Here is an 18,517-nt window from a genome sequence, read left to right as displayed (position 1 = left end):
TGAAGGTATCATCTTGGTAGAATGCGGTTTCGTCGGTCACGACTGCGTCTTGTTGTTTCGACATCTTCTTAGCCTTTTGGGTGGGTTTTTGTGTTTTTTTTTTTTTTTGGGAATGAATGTGACTAGCTTCTAGTAGCGATTTCCCCACAGACGGCGCCAATTGTTCCGGGTGTAATTCCAGAGCAGGTATTCGTTACCACTCGTAGCTTGTAGAATGTCGTCTTTGGTTGAATCCTTCTTTCCTTAATTGTTCATCTCGGCCTCTCCTGCAACAATGAACGAACTGAGGGCTTGGCTTTGTGCCAAGCGTACTCACTCCGACGCTCAAGTCAGTAAACTTAAGGGATAAGTTGTTACTTGGCTGAATGTATATTGTAGAGAGATAAGGAAGATAATACCAGATGAATAGTGTTTCTTAGGTCAAGTTGTGGATCTTTTCCTCAATGAAGGTTGAGGAGTATTTATAGACTTTCACCTTTTGTCACGTAGTGGCCAAGTGGCCAAGTGGCTAGTAGGTGGAAAGACTGATCTATCCCTCGGCCGAGGGACCTATGGCAGGCCGGCGGGCCCTGTTGACTCACCGCCGAGGGGTCTTGGATATGAGTACGCGGGTATGTGTCCCGGCTGGCAGGTTGCCATGCCGAGACCCAGGCTGACAGGCCGATGGGCTGCATCGGCTAGGCTGTCTAAGCCGTTGACTTGCTGTGGATATCTTTGACCTTGCTCAATATGTTGACTTGGTCAGCGGTGCAGAATATGCCCCATCAAAGATGAATATGTCCGTTTTAAGATTAAACAGGTTAAATAACACCGGAGTCCGCATTTGGATTGATGGGACAAACTTATTGCTAAGCCTTGAGCATTTTATGACATTTGTTTTGTCTAGTTTTATTTGACCAATTTTAAGTTTAAGAACATCTCTTTTTTTTTTTTTTTTTTTTGACAATCGGGTTAACGAGACTTACATATTAATAGCACGCTTAGCTATCCTATGAGCGGCTTTGTTACAAATTCTAGGAACATAAGCAAAAGTAATACAATGAAAGTTTGCCGCTAGATCGGTTATATCGTCAATAGTGTTCCTTGTCCAATGTTTGAGTTGAGAGAATCGTAGGACTTGGGCAAGAACCTGTAGACAATCAGAGAAAATATTAATATGGAGGATGTTGCGCGAGAGCGCCCACTTTAAGGCTTCCCTAATTGCCAAAGCTTCCGCTTGTTCAGCATTCTCTGCCATTCCTTTGATACAGAATTCAGAAACAATATCATTATCAAAAAGGATGCATCCGCCAAACCCAGCAGCAAACTCCTTAGACCACGCCGCATCCACATAAATATGAGACCGAGAGCAACTCACAGAACTCTGAATCAGAGGAAAGGGTACTCCATTCCTAAACTTAGTCAAGTCCTCCTCCATCGGTGTTTGGAAAGCTATGGACCCCGGTTTCCCATCTTCAGCAGAAAGAGCTAAGTTAAGGGAGTCTTGATAAAGAAAGATAACACCAATAGGGGAGCACTCGGTACTATCAAAAATCTTTCTACACCTTACCACCCAAATAGTCCAAATGGTACACAAAAAGGAGAGACAAGCCTCATGCTTGTTGTCAGCCTTAAAAAGAACGGAGAGCCAATTGCAAACCCAAGACCGGAGACTCAAATTATCCCCTGATTGTGCCCTAATCCCCAGGAGACTTCCAGCCCAAACTCTGTTAGCAAATGAACAGTCCCGGAACAGGTGTTCCGGTGATTCCGTTTCTTGTGAATCACAAAGCACGCAAGTAAAAGGACCATCAAAGCCCCTCCTTAGGAATCCTTCCCCAGTGGGCAACGATTCCGTGAGAAGTTTCCATAACAGAATTGTAACACCCCCGTACGCCAGAATGCCTTACCAAGGACCATCCCAGTGTATGACGGTGTCACCATCTCGGTTTCCCGAGGAGGTAGATCAAATTAGACAATAAAAGAACAATTGTAAATATTAAAATATCTTATACATCACAATTCAATACAACGTCTTTATACTAAAGGTACAACCACAACACTCATGACACTGCCTCTCTAGACCGGTAGCGTGATGACTCGATCCCTCCAATCCTAGGAGCCATAATCAACAATACCTGCTAAGCCAACTGCTCACCATCCCCGAATGGATCACCGCAGGTTTTACAAAACAACAACAACGAGGTCAGTACTGACTAAACAAATGAAAGACAGAATAACAATGTAAACAGCTGATCATCCTCTATCCCAGTCTCACGACCTCGCACAGTAACCGACTACACCCCGAAGGGTGTAACCCTGCCAGATTACCCATCGCAACAGGTAATCCTCGCCGCCAGTGGGTGACCGCAGCCCATCCCACCTAGTCCAGCTCATCAACGAGCGACTAACAATCCCTGTCCCTTAATGTGCACATCCCCTCCCGTGGCGGGTTCCACGGAGGGCGAACTAGGGTGTGAAGTCACTCCCGCAAGTGACTCCACCACCTTCACAACACACACAGCCTCACAGCTGTCACTACACCACAACCGTCACAACACCACCACAACACCGCCGTCACCACTACACCAATACTCCGATGATCAGCAGATAACAATCGTACACAGTACAGTCACATTCTTAAATCAATTAACAGTAATTTGAGTAGGGAAACCCTACCTCATCGCAAAGCATGTAAGACTTCCATTTACAGCCACGCACGACTCCAATAAGCATCCTAACAATGATAACCATCTCCTATTACACGACTATACTCAAAGAATCACTCAAAAGAACACAAGGCAGAAACTTACCTAACCTTACACATCGGCGGTGACATAGACGACCACCACACACGTCATTCTTCCCCAGCGAATCCCGTCCTTCCCATGGTGGAGGTTTAGGCTAAAGCATTAGAGTGTGAAGACATGGGGTGATATGAGAGAGAGATAGGCTAGGGTTAGAGAAAGAGAAACTGTCGAGGAAAAGAGAAAAATGAAATGAATCTCGCGAACTTGCGTTTATGTTAACGTGTCGACAGCAGCCATACTCAGTCGAGTACGGGAGTACTCGGCCGAGTAGGCTCTACTCGGTCGAGTATGGGTGATATTCGGCCGAGTAGCCTCAGCTAGGTTGAGTAAACAATCCTATAAAAACCATGTTACAAGCCTGATCCCTCACCCATTCATCCCCAAGGTCTGTTTGGTCAACAAGATCGGTCAACGGCGTTCTTAAATATCCTGGGTATTACAATCTTCCCCCCTTAAAAAGAACTTCGTCCCCAAAGTTCAACCCGCCCGTCACTCCCCTCAGGGTTAAACACCGACACTAACCACCTACAGAAAGGCGCACCAACTCAACCATCCTGACATTACCATCATACCACCTTACTCAAACAACAATCGTCTATCATAGCTACTCCTCCAAACAATACTAATCACCAACTTTCACATACTCTTACGGAAATTAATGAATTCACATGCATTCTTTTGCCAAACGCGACACAACTACTATCAACCATACACAAATGCGAAGCAATACTCAAAACAGCACTCAACCATACAAATATACAAGTATACAAATGCAAAACCATACACAAATGCGAACCACCACATTCCGTACGCTTATATCAAATATACAAATGCAAAACAATACACAATTGTAAAGCAATACTCAAAAACAGTACTCAACCACCATATTCCGTACACCTATACCAATTATCATAAATTGAATTGAGACACCCGTGCACAGTATAATCTTCATATTACTTGAATACAACATGGATACAGCTTAAAGGAAACATAAATGTAATTCCGAATGCGAACATGCCTAACATACATGTGATTCCAAATATCATAGGTATAATTAAATACATATTTCTCATAAATAAATACGTATAATTAAATACATATTTCACATAAATAAATACTTAGTTCCGCGACATTACTCTTCCCCTCTTAAAGGAAATTCGTCCCCGAAGTTCACCACTAGCCACTTCCCGTGCCCAAAGCCAATACGTACCTCATGACGGTGACATTACTCATAAACTCTTGTAGCACAACTTGCTTTATGACATTACACTCTTGTGACTTATAATGACAAAATATTTTAGCAACCAAGTAGTGTGTAACAATTAAAATATGGAATTAATAAGAAATAGCAGCTTTATGCGTAACCCGTTGAGGCAATTATCACTGTAACCAAACATATATATACGTATAAAACTTGTTACAGTTACCCCGCTATATGAGTATGGTGTTACCTTTCATATGATTTAATGATTCGGGTATTCCCCCCCTAAACAATTTATGTTTCTGGTAACCAACCAATGTTATACAACGAAACAGTCACAAATTAATATCTTATTCCACCAAGCACGTACCCGTGATATAACCATAATCGATCTGTGGAACATCTTATAGTATAAAATAGCAATATAAGGCACTAACAAACTCTTCCATACAATTATCACATAACTTATGTAATTCACATCGTTATTATACATCAGGGTCTCTGTTTCAGCTGCATTCAGCCGAGTAAGAGTGCATACTCGGTCGAGTAAGCTCTACTCGGTCGAGTACATAGATATATTGTAACACCCCCACACTCCAAGTGCCTTACCAGGACCACTCAGGTATAAGGATGCCACCATCTCGGTTACCCGAGGCATGATATTCATAAGACAATAACGAAACAACTTTAAAAGTAAATAAAGTTTAAAGTGATTACATAGCAAATTCTACATCGATAAAAAGAAATACAAGATTCTCGGACGGTCTCTCATGCTAAAACTATCAAAGCTATAAAACATCGTCGACACACCGGAAGACTTCTAAGCGCCACGTGATGACTCATCCCGCCTATCTCATACGCATCATATCATACGCTCAATAATCGCTCACCACCCCGAATGGATCACCACGTTTTTAAAACATTTAAACGGGTCGTACTAATCACACAATTTAATATATCAACAATAAGATGAACAGACAGCTTAACCGTCACACACACACTCAATCACACCAATTCCACAATCTCAATCACCGATCGTTTGGACCGACCCGCCAGCTGGGGACCGCAATGATCGTTCCCACCTAAGCCCCGCTCATCATATCGAGCGATAACCCTGTCCATTAATGTGCACATCCCCTTCCGTGGCGGGTTCCACGAAGGGCGAAACTAGGGCGTGAAGCCACTCCCGCAAGTGACCCCACTCAGCCGAGAACGCATCTCGAGAGCCATAGACAAACAATCACAATCATAATCACAGCCGTCACAATACAATTACTATATCAAACAATCAATCTCAACACATCAACAATCATCCCATTATGGGACTAATACTGAGTAGGAAATCCTACCTGGGAAGCACAACCGTCGAGACAGTATCACAATTTTGTATCAAAAAGCCTCTTCTACAAAACCTCCTCCTATCATACAAACACATAAACACTACCAAATCACAATCTACACAAAACCCTCAAATCCCCATATTAGGGTTTAACCAACTTAAAGGAAAAACAATAAAAAAGGTACATAGATCTTACCCTCGACGCAAGGATCTCAACGGTATAACAAACGATGAAAACCGACCTTCCAAACTCCGGGATTTGCTAACAATGCGATTAAAGCTAATGACGTAGTTTGCTTTCTCCTCTCACAGAGATTAGGTTTTGAAAAGTGATTTAGGAACAATGACGGAAGTATTATATACTCTAATCGCATTATTAACAAAACCCGAGAAAACAACCCCCCGTAAACCGGCTACTCGATCGAGTAGCTAAGGTACTCGATCGAGTGCCCCCTTACTCGATCGAGTACCCACGTTACTCGATCGAGTACCCAACAGGTCAGAAACTTTTATAAAACGCCACTCACCCTTACTCGACAGAGTAAGGCCTACTCGATAGAGTAGCCAGAGACTTATAAATACGGAGTATTACAGTCTTCCCTCCTTAAAAAGAACTTCGTCCCCGAAGTTCAACCCATACATAAAAACAACCATACTAACTCGACCAAGACACAACAACTTAGCTAAGAACTCGACCGAACATAAAACATGAACTCTTAACACCCACTCCACCAACTATGTTTACTTCCACAACATGACTCACGATATCGTATCTACCACATATATATCTCTCACGACACCAACTCCATACATAACCAACTACCATCCTCTAACACTGCTAGCTCCATAATATCAACCACTATCAAATCCAATACCAAGACACTCATAGACATCAAACGGAATGTTACATTCTACCACCCTTAAAAGGAACTTCGTCCTCGAAGTTTACTTACACTCATAAACATCATCAAGCCACTATCAAAACTCTCGAACTCCTAAACATCACACTACTACAAGCACGGCCATGGCCTTTTAACAACATCAACCACAAAACAAATCCCTCCTTTACGCTATGCTAACACTCAACTTCCGATTATTTTACAACATGCACAACCATGAAACTCACTTTTATCGCATTCTACTCCTCTTAAGACAAATGTTACGTCCTCGTAACTCACTAATACTAAATCCTTAGTTAAAACATCTCATCATCCTCATCATCACCACATGTCAAAGATAACCACCTATAATCTGAACACTCGCCATGCATAAATCTAAGGCTCTCTTACTTAAACAATTCTCATACTTCAATTCACTCGTCACACCACCTAACCTATACCTCAAAATCTTTAGCTTAACCCAAAACTTCAACTCTTCCATATTACCGCAATATGACACACCTCTCTATATAAACTATATAAAATTCTTATCGCCAAAAGCATAACTCACGATCCACACTTGTTACGTACACTCACACTAGATCCTCAAGTTCCTTTCTTTCATTACCGCAAGACTCATACATAACTTAACACGACACTAATTACCCAACACCCTACACTCACTGTCTCAACAAAGGATTATGAACCACCTGCATATATCAGATCATTACCACACATGTTCTACGAATCACTTGCCACGACTATGACTACCGATGCCTCATCTTAAAACAAGATCAAAATTACTGTAACAACTTCCCACAACTGTGTCCCATCAACAGAATGTCACTATACCATGACAACAACGAAAACATGTACAACTCTCTTTCATATCATACTCTACCCTCATTCTAAAACTTAACTGGTAAGAAACATCAATAAACAAAGCAACTGTCTATCTGTACAAACTGAAACTCACAGGAAGCAACATCAAACAAAACAACAATTTATGTGTAACTGGTATGTACTTTCGAAACTCGAATCATAATCATCCCGCCTACTCCACCACAACCGGTGACGGCATCGCAACACCGCCACCAACAGCCACACCGCAGTGCGAAAATACCCGCATCACAACACTAAACACCGTGCCCGGATCACCACCCGAGGCGCCACAACCACATTGATAGACACCACAACTTCATACAATTCCATAAACACTGACTCAGAATAACTTCTCAGACAAGAAAAACTTACTCAAATCCACTTTACTAAATCACAACGCAACATATTATATGAATAAACGGATAAGCACCTCATGACCATCATCCCTACCATATCACGGAATAAAATATATCATGAATACATACAAGCATAACTAGTCATGCCAAATCAGTCAAATTATTACCTTTTTGGATATCATTCAATTAAGTTACCGTGTCCAACATATATTACAGCACATTCATAAAACAACTTTATAATTATCACATCATACCGCTTCTCGTGAGGTCAGAACCTCACACAAACATTTATACACATCATAGACTCATAATCACATCCAACTAGTCAATCCTGATCACGTAAGTTACCACTCGATAAAGGTTACCTGTCGCCCGAGCTTAACTCATATGCCCCTCATAACATATTTTCCCATTCGCATAACCATCACCTCATGCCATACCATTAATATTCAACCACTAGCGCTCGCCTCATATAACCACATATTATACTCCCTTACAACCATACATATCAATCCGGCCTTTGTAAAATCAACCTCTCTAGGACTGCTGTCTTTGTTATCTATCATCACCCTTAGCCACTAGTGACAACACCACAATACCACCACTGCTCGTATATCAAACCTCTTACACTCATATCAAACAACACGGGTTTTCTCCTATCTTTGGTTAACATCCCCAAATAAAGAACATCAAACCCATCAACAAAATTACTTCAACATTATTCCCAATACCATCTTAATTGTATCGTCATCTAACTTTCCACCAAAATCTCCTATCGTGTAAATACTCCACCAACTCTTACTCCCTTAATTCCTCAAAACTCATTATTAATCATGTTGTCCTGAAGCTCCCATATAACCATTAACTAACATCCTTATGATAATATCACACATTTCGATGATTCCTTACCTTTATATCATATAACTCCGGTGAAAATTTTCCTTAGCTTACTTTTATCCTTCTTTTCTCCTTACACTCAATAATACCAATTAATAGATCAATTCCTTATTCCTTCTACCTAACTCTTTAGTAATCCAGTTACCTTCTCATCGCTCCAAAACTCAAATCCCATTATTTTATATCGATATCATCTCACTCTTTCTTACCACGGATCTTCTCTTATTATGCTATCACTCACACTTGCCACTAATCTATCCATAAAATCAACGTTCACTGTTTAAACAATTGTATCTCCTTTGTACCTCTCTAGAAATCAGAATTCATTTCATACCGTTAATTGCCCAAGGAAATCCCACAGTAGTTTCATCTCTTAATAAACCAAATCTCCCAAACTCACTTACTGTGTACAAATCTACCTCGCGACATGTCTCCATAAAGTTCACTGTTTACCACTCTTCTCAACCCCTTTAAAACGAACTTTCACTACATATATCCATAACCCACACGACTCCTAACCATTTCCCTCCAAAATTCTTTACACATCTCAAGCTGCCACTATCCACATCCTTACTTTCAATCTTTTTATTCTCACGTTCATTAGACTCACATCATCCCTTGCCCATATTCACTTGCTTTTACATTACTCAACACCCAATCATATCACTCTTCCCGTCTCACAAAATGTGCGCCATGCCTCAATAAACTATACCAATCTTCCTTTTTTTTTTCCACCATCTATCATAATCACATATAACTCATGTCCTCCCCACCGAACTCATACTCATCATAAGTGCCACTCTTTACATCATAAGATTGGGTAACTTACGCTTCAGGACCAACACATACGTAGAACAATGCATAAAGAAGTAATACAACACCTTTGAATTAAACATAATATGCAACTAATGTCAAAAGATAAACATATGACCCGAAACACGCATATGACCTGCACAGACCCCACTCGATCGAGTACCAGAACCTACTCGATTTAGTTGAGGCTACTCGATCGAGTGCCCAACATGCTCGATCGAGTGCCCCGACTCCAGAACTCAAACAGACCTTCTGATCTCTGACATACTCGACCGAGTAGCCCGGCTACTCGATCGAGTGACCCCCTACTCGATCGAGTGCCCGAGGTACTCGATCGAGTGCCCAAAAACACGATTCTGGTCATAAAAACGACAAATACCCACTCGATCGAATCAGACCCACTCGATCGAGTCATGCAGACTCGTGAATACTACCCGCATGTTATCTCACATACCCCAACGTACTATGCATTCATTATTATTTCAACATTATAATTACAACTATGCATTCAAATCTGCGCGACTCCTCATACAATCAACAAAATAATCTACTTCGTGTTATCAAGTGCCACGTTATAAACAACCATCATGCTTTTCATCCAATTCGTTATACAAAACACATATCATTGAACCTCTATTCTTCATGTTACTACTTACCAAAAGCCAAACATTACCATCTATCATGCTCATATAACATTCAACTTTCAATCATGTATTACCCGCATGTTTTAATTTTCATAACTTTAAATAACACAAACCACACCCATACACTACAAATCTTATTTCCATGTTACTAACGCAACAATATTACAAATCCACTTCGTCATCCAAACATATTCATATTCACAAAATTCATATTCTCATGCAATTGACACTCCATCTTTTCCAATCAATTCATCTAGTTCAATCACATTCTTCATCTAACAAGCGCATATGATACAGCAGTAGACAATTATACGAACTTAATATATAGCTTTACGCAAACAAAATTACGTAAGATCATATCACACCCCCTAATCACATGTTACTAGTATATCCCCATTATAAATCATCCCTCCTGCAACATCATTATTCATCACATATCATCATATATGAACTACTCCCTTTTTCCACCACATTACTCATCATTCTCATACACTTTTCTAACAATTCCAACCAACATTGTAAACCAACTATCATGCAACATATTTTCAATCAACAACATACGAAATCACATCATCACCATCTTTTCTACACATTCTCCATTCTCCACATACATACATCCACTGATTGATGCCACACATCACCATATAGGTACACAATTCACAAGATAAACACATAGCGATCCCGACTCATATCCCATGGTGACCGGTTCAAAATTGTAGGGCGAGTTCGCGACTTTAGGACGTCTCCCAAATCATTGCATTAGCTCCTACAACCTTTACCCCGGGTTCATTTTAATTGACTCCCTATATTCATTGGATTTATTGGTTACAGGTTTCAGGATCGTCGCTCTGATACCATTTGTAACACCCCCACACTCCAAGTGCCTTACCAGGACCACTCAGGTATAAGGATTCCACCATCTCGGTTACCCGAGGCATGATATTCATAAGACAATAACGAAACAACTTTAAAAGTAAATAAAGTTTAAAGTGATTACATAGCAATTCCACACTGATAAAAAGAAATACAAGATTCTCAGACGGTCTACTGCTAAAACTATCAAAGCTATAAAACATCGTCTGACACACCGGAAGACTTCTAACTGCCACGTGATGACTCATCCCAGCTATCTCATACGCATCATATCATACCTGCTCAATAACTGCTCACCACCCCCGAATGGATCACCACAGTTTTTAAAACATTTAAACGGGGTCAGTACTAATCACACAATTTAATATATCAACAATAAGATGAACAGACAGCTTAACCGTCACACACACACTCAATCACACCAATTCCACAATCTCAATCACCGACTGTCCACTGGACCAGCCCTGCCAGTGGGGGACCGCAGCCGTTCCCACCTAAGCCCGGCTCATCATATCGAGCGATAACCCTGTCCATTAATGTGCACATCCCCTTCCGTGGCGGGTTCCACGAAGGGCGAAACTAGGGCGTGAAGCCACTCCCGCAAGTGACCCCACTCAGCCGAGAACGCATCTCGAGAGCCATAGACAAACAATCACAATCATAATCACAGCCGTCACAATACAATTACTATATCAAACAATCAATCTCAACACATCAACAATCATCCCATTATGGGACTAATACTGAGTAGGAAATCCTACCTGGGAAGCACAACCGTCAGACGGTATCAACAGCTGTATCAAAAAGCCTCTTCTACAAAACCTCCTCCTATCATACAAACACATAAACACTACCAAATCACAATCTACACAAAACCCCCAAATCCCCATATTAAGGTTTAACCAACTTAAAGGAAAAACAATAAAAAGGGTACATAGATCTTACCCTCGACGCAAGGATCTCAACGGTATAACAAACGATGAAAACCGACCTTCCAAACTCCGGGATTTGCTAACAATGCGATTAAAGCTAATGACGTAGTTTGCTTTCTCCTCTCACAGATATTAGGTTTTGAAAAGTGATTTAGGAACAATGACGGAAGTATTATATACTCTAATCGCATTATTAACAAAACCCGAGAAAACAACCCCCCGTAAACCGGCTACTCGATCGAGTAGCTAAGGTACTCGATCGAGTACCCACGTTACTCGATCGAGTAACCAACAGGTCAGAAACTTTTATAAAACGCCACTCACCTTTACTCGACAGAGTAAGGCCTACTCGATAGGGTACCCAGAGACTTATAAATACGGAGTATTACATATATACTCGGCCGAGTAAGCTCTACTCGGTCGAGTTAAGACAGTCAGTGGGCGTTTTGACGACACACATAACGCATTCACTAATTAACTTGTACTCAACTTTTCACCACCACATCAACCACAGCTAATGCCTAACATAACCAAATACATTCGTCTCCTCATGCTAAATAAGGTAAATAACGGCCTTATGGCCAAATACAGTCATCCAACGGAAGATACCAAATTCCGAAAGCAACATCCAAAGGAGAAGTAATAAATCCAACACAACAAAACAAATCCATCACAACCAAATAAATCCAACATCAAAGAAATCAAACCAAACAACCTAACAATACAAGATCAATAGCGAGGACCCTCCTCCATATCATTATCACCACCTGCGCCGGAGGTACCTGCACCTGAACTCCCCGCTCCTGGAAAGCCTGCTGCTGCTGAGTAGTCCCCTCCTAGCTGACTGCCAGAGTTGGCTCCCCACGGTCCCGCAAGGTAGCCAAACTCAGTCTCCTCCGGAGGTCTCCAGTAACTCGGATCAACTCCATAGCTGTGGAATACTCCCGTATCCACTCCCGGTCCCCTCCACCAGACAGGCCGTGCAAGCTGTGTCCCTATGCCCTGGTTAAGGGTCATCTCATGTAGGTTGCGGAGCACCAAAGTAGAGGAGATCCGCTCAGCCAGTTCATGAGGCTGCATCCTGGGGTCATGCACTGTGGGGTAGGGCGAGTACTGATAAGGGTGGTAAGGGTAGGAGTCAGGGGCAGAGTAAGAGGGCTCAGGTACAACCGGGTCTGCCCTAGACTGCCTCACTCCACGACGCTCCCGAGGTGGGGGAGGTGCCTGTTGCTGTCCCTCAGGTACGATGACAGGCTCAGGTAGGTCCAAGAGAATCCGTGGGTCGATCAGATAGGATTGGGGCTCAGGTCTAGGAATGGCACAAGTCTCCCACTCAGCCAAATGATCAACAACAGGGAGATGAGCTGGGTCCGGAAGCACCATCCACATAGTTCCCCTCACCCTCCAGGCATAAGACCCGTCATCCATCTTCCTCAACCACGTTTCGACGCCGCATGCGAGCGTCCATGGTAGGCACAATCTCTACATACTCATTCCCCTCAGGAGGTGGGGCCTCAAAATGTTAGGGCGAGCTAGGCGGGTCACTATGGCCCCGCAGCAATGTGTCGGGTCTCGGACTGTGTCATGCGCTCAAGACTAGAGCACACTACACCAGGAGCACTATAGTAAAACGGTTTCTGGCGGTGTAGGTTAAGGTAAGACATAAGGAGCATGACTTCGTGAGAATTGAGCTTGCTCACGTCATCTCTCAAGTACAACAAACAGGTCAACATCCTCAGGAACATAGAAGGGAAACGTGCTGCACATCATTAATCAGCATGGCACTGGCACTAGGGGGGGGGTCCGCGATCAAATATGGGAGGTATTGAGGTGCACCGCTGTTCTTGGCCACATCACTAAGGTACCCATCCCCCTCGGCCTCTAAACCCAAATGGTCAGCCAACTCGTCTAGGGTAAGCTCATGATCCTCATTCATGAGACGAAAAGAGACAGTCTTTCCCTTCTTATCATAAACAAAAGAGCTCAAAAACTCTAAGGTCAAGTGGGGGTAGGATTTCTTTCTCGGATGATACAACCCTTCCATGCCCAAAATCTTGAAGATATGAAATATGTCCTCCTTGATCCCTAAAGTCTCAAGGATACCAGGGTTAACACAGCGGGTGGGGCGGAAAGGACGACGCATAAGAGCCACAAAAGCCTTACGATGATTGAAATCAGAGAATATTACCGATGGATGTGCCTCCACCGGCGGAACCACGGGTTCACTGCTTGATTGACCAGTCTCAAGCTGAACATTAGCACGAGTTCTTTTGTTGGGTAAACCTCTGGTTTTCACCATACTGCAAGAGAACAATCTTTAACAAGGGTTTGACACAAAAATTCTTAGCGCAAAAGACGGACTGTTTTCAATTGTATATCAATTTTAGAACGATCTTTTTAAGACAATCTATCAGAAAATCACCAATTACCTTACAATTCATATGGTTCCAAGCTTTAAATTGTTTCAAATTAAGGAATAATCATCAACAACAAGGAGAGTTTCGTTTTTGGTAACCCTAGAATTCAGAAATTGAATTTTAAACCATGAAATTAATCAATCAAGACATACACAAGATCTATATACAGTTGAATCCAAGAATCAGTAAGTTAAAGACTAAATTTCAATTATTTTAGCAAGGAAATCGAATATAGCATGCTAGTATACCATAACTTTGGAAACAATTGAGAAAATTAAGTTTAAATCTTACCTTAAACTAGTTTGAGGCAAGCAAGAACAAGTAGAACACCAAAGTTTTACCCAAAAGCTTGAGGAAGGAAGGATATGGAGTTTTTAGAGAGAAGGGAAAAGGAGATGGGAGGCGGAAATAAGAAAGAAAGGAACGAAAATAGGGTTTTTGTATAACCCGTATAAGTCCTGCTACAGTAATACTCGGTCGAGTATTGGGAATACTCGGCCGAGTGTCGACTACTCGGTCGAGTTCTTAGGAATACTCGGCCGAGTGTGGACTACTCGGTCGAGTACCCTTCTTACTCGGTCGAATTTTGAAGAACAGAAGCGATTATTATTTTCATCAAACGGATACTCGGTTGCGTAGCTTGATACTCGGCCGAGTATGGTCTACTCGGTCGAGTACAGTCATCTACTCGGTCGAGTTTCCAAAAGAGAAGAGGAAATCATAAACTTTCACTATCCCTGCAAAATAAATGATATCGTTCGGAGTTCCGTGCAACCGGTTCGTCACTGTTAAAGCTTAGTTCTACCACTCAAACACATATCAACACTTATTTTTGTACATCTACTACTAATACTATCATCATTACTACCTTCATTCTTAACTATGTCATGAAACTGTTACACCCTATCCTTATAGCATACTCATCATTTAATTACGTTATCTGCAAGGTTTAGCTCTCATTTCACATCATCTCTAATACCGCTAAACACCAGACATACACCTTAATCACATTTACAAAGCAGCAATTCAACACACAACACATTCATTCCGAAATAAATTGGTTAACTTACCACTGGTCACACATCGCAACAATTCCGTCACTCACTCCAACTTTTCCACACATACATCATAACTCATATCACCTTAATCATGGATACACACAACAATCATCACTAAACAATTAACGACTCTCACTAGCTACCCTTTTTCCCGTGTCTGGCTTAAGTCCGATGGGGCCATGATTTTGAAATGAGGGCGCCTACTCACCCAAAATCTAGCATCGGCTGGGGCTCCCAACGTACATACATCAGGTTCATTTTAATTGACACCCTATATTCATTAGATTCATTGGTTCAGGTTCCAAAATCGTCGGCTCTGATACCACTTTGTAACACCCCCGTACGCCAGAATGCCTTACCAAGGACCATCCCAGTGTATGACGGTGTCACCATCTCGGTTTCCCGAGGAGGTAGATCAAATTAGACAATAAAAGAACAATTGTAAATATTAAAATATCTTATACAATACAACGTCTTTATACTAAAGGTACAACGACCACAACACTCATGACACTGCCTCTCTAGACCGGTAGCGTGATGACTCGATCCCTCCAATCCTAGCAGCCATAATCAACAATACCTGCTAAGCCAACTGCTCACCATCCCCGAATGGATCACCGCAGGTTTTACAAAACAACAACAACGGGGTCAGTAATGAATAAACAAATGAAAGACAGAATAACAATGTAAACAGCTGATCATCCTCTATCCCAGTCTCACGACCTCGCACAGTAACCGACTACACCCCGAAGGGTGTAACCCTGCCAGATTACCCATCGCAACAGGTAATCCTCGCCGCCAGTGGGTGACCGCAGCCCATCCCACCTAGTCCAGCTCATCAACGAGCGACTAACAATCCCTGTCCCTTAATGTGCACATCCCCTCCCGTGGCGGGTTCCACGGAGGGCGAACTAGGGTGTGAAGTCACTCCCGCAAGTGACTCCACCACCTTCACAACACACACAGCCTCACAGCTGTCACTACACCACAACCGTCACAACACCACCACAACACCACCGTCACCACTACACCAATACTCCGATGATCAGCAGATAACAATCGTACACAGTACAGTCACATTCTTAAATCAATTAACAGTAATTTGAGTAGGGAAACCCTACCTCATCGCAAAGCATGTAAGACTTCTATTTACAGCCACGCACGACTCCAATAAGCATCCTAACAATGATAACCATCTCCTATTACACGACTATACTCAAAGAATCACTCAAAAGAACACAAGGCAGAAACTTACCTAACCTTACACATCGGCGGTGACATAGACGACCACCACACACGTCATTCTTCCCCAGCAAATCCCGTCCTTCCCATGGTGGAGGTTTAGGCTAAAGCATTAGAGTGTGAAGACATGGGGTGATAGGAGAGAGAGATAGGCTAGGGTTAGAGAAAGAGAAACTGTCGAGGAAAAGAGAAAAATGAAATGAATCTCGCGAACTTGCGTTTATGTTAACGTGTCGACAGCAGCCATACTCGGTCGAGTACGGGAGTACTCGGCTGAGCAGACTCTACTCGGTCGAGTATGGGTGATACTCGGCCGAGTAGCCTCAGCTAGGTCGAGTAAACAATCCTATAAAAACCATGTTACAAGCCTGATCCCTCACCCATTCATTCCCAAGGTCTGTTTGGTCAACAAGATCGGTCAACGGCGTTCTTAAATATCCTGGGTATTACAAGAATGATCCAGCTTTTCGGCCCTGGCAGGTTCCAAAGGATTTTTTGAAAGACACCCATACATGCAGCAGGAACTCTTGATCGGTGCTTCAGGGAAGCTGAAGTGTTCCAGTAATTTTGAAGAGCAATGTGATAGCCAATCTTAACTGAGTAATTCCCAGATGACGAGGCAGACCAATAGAAGATGTCGCTGCCTTCAGAGCATCGAATTGGAATAGCAAGAATGTCCTTAATGGAAGTTTCATCAAAAGACATAGACACAAGTCTATGGTCCCAATTCTTTGTTGCAAATAAGATCTTTGATTCTCAAATTACACAAGTTGGGTGAATCAATAAGAAGCTCAACAAATCGTGGTTTGCAGACGTTCCATGAACCCATTTAGTATTCCAAACACCAAGGTCGGAAAAAGAGGAGAAGTTCCATGCTAAATGAGGTTTGATGAGTTGAAGGCCCCAAACAATACCTTTCCATCCCCACGAAGAATTACTCTTGCCATCGTTAAAAAGCAGATCACCATCACGCTACTTTAGGCCATATTTAGCACCAATAGACTTACAGAGAATAGAATTAGGGTGAGTGATCATTCTCCATCCAATCTTTGCTAGAAGTGCTTGGTTGAACTCCTTCATACGTCTAATACCCAGACCACCATTCCTTTTGGGTTGACTAAGGAAAAGCCTACTACACCAGCTAATAGAGGGAGATTTCTTATGACCCGCCCACCAAAAATGTGACAAAATAGCATCTAATCTTTTTGTCACACTTACCGGTATTTTGAATACCGATAGAAAGTAAACCGAGAGGAGGACAAGACGAGAAGAAATCAACGCCAATCTACCCGCCGACGATAGAAGAATGCAATTCCATGAAGATAATCGCTTCCTTACCTTATCAATGATAAACTCAAAAATTTCCCTTTTACTTTTAATCCCACCTGAGAGTCCCACGTCCGTAGGAATACCCAAGTAAGATCCCAAATTAGTGTTACACGGTATGTTGAAGGTTTTCAAGCATTTTCGAGCCAAGGACAGACTAGAGCTCGAACTTAACATCATAGAGGACTTATTATCATTAATAACCTGGCCGGAGGCATGACAATAATCCTTAATAACTTTGTCAAGGCTTTCGCAACTCTTAGAATTACCTTCAATAAAAAACATAGAATCATCCGCAAAAAGGATATGGGTGACAGGGATACTATTTCTGCTGATCTTTATTCCTCGTATAATCCCCTCCTTCTCCATACGTAGAATGTTTAACGAGAGAATTTCCGTGCACATAACAAAAATATAAGGGGAAAGAGGATCGCCCTGACGAAGGCCGCAACTTGGGTGGATACGTCTCGAAGGAACTCCATTAACCAGAATTTCATAAGACACCGTCGTGATACACTTCATAATCAGCTGAATGAAATTAGGAGGAAATCCCATCAAGAGAAGCGTGCCTCTGATAAAGTTCCAGTCCAACCGATCATAGGCTTTACTCAGTTTAAGAACATCTCAGTTTTAAACAAAAAATTGTTTGTGTTAAAAACAAAACAACCATTTATATCTCAGCTATTCTTTCCGCCTCAATCATTCGTTTACCTTATATATTCAATGTAAATAGTAATTTAATCAAAACTAAACAAACGATTAAGACATATTATAAGTCCAAGATGAGACAATAACTAGAGACTATAGCCATAATTGATAGCAATATGAAGGAACCTATACACCCCTTAAAAAGAGGGAAGGAAGAAGAGC

At 42.0% G+C, this 18,517-nt stretch overlaps 1 protein-coding gene across 1 annotated transcript; it reads right to left on the bottom strand.

Annotated features, from left to right (window-relative positions):
* Window positions 1-961: 961 nt before the first annotated feature.
* On the bottom strand, window positions 962-17,268 carry LOC141655018 (uncharacterized). The gene is made up of 5 exons (XM_074462122.1): window positions 17,236-17,268; window positions 16,834-17,068; window positions 14,174-14,180; window positions 13,793-13,904; window positions 962-1,609 (listed from the first exon to the last, which is right to left on the bottom strand). The coding sequence occupies exons 1-5, from the start codon at window positions 17,266-17,268 to the stop codon at window positions 962-964; spliced, it is 1,035 nt and encodes a 344-aa protein (XP_074318223.1).
* Between the last annotated feature and the right edge of the window lie 1,249 nt (window positions 17,269-18,517).

The sequence above is a fragment of the Silene latifolia genome, chromosome 5 (assembly GCF_048544455.1).
Source record: "Silene latifolia isolate original U9 population chromosome 5, ASM4854445v1, whole genome shotgun sequence".
In the NCBI taxonomy this organism is placed as follows: Eukaryota; Viridiplantae; Streptophyta; class Magnoliopsida; order Caryophyllales; family Caryophyllaceae; genus Silene; species Silene latifolia.
The sequence above is the reverse complement of the archived record's forward strand: the minus strand, read 5'-3'. Positions and strand labels throughout refer to the sequence as shown.

Excerpts from the sequence above, each read along its gene's own strand:
- LOC141655018 (XM_074462122.1), bottom strand. The coding sequence starts at position 17,268 with ATGGCAAGAGTAATTCTTCGTGGGGATGGAAAG. Across the intron at positions 17,069-17,235 it reads TTCTTCGTGGGGATGGAAAG|ATCTTATTTGCAACAAAGAA; the intron begins GTATTGTTTGGG and ends TGAGAATCAAAG. Across the intron at positions 1,610-13,792 it reads CGGTGGAGGCACATCCATCG|GCTGACAACAAGCATGAGGC; the intron begins GTAATATTCTCT and ends GTTCTTTTTAAG.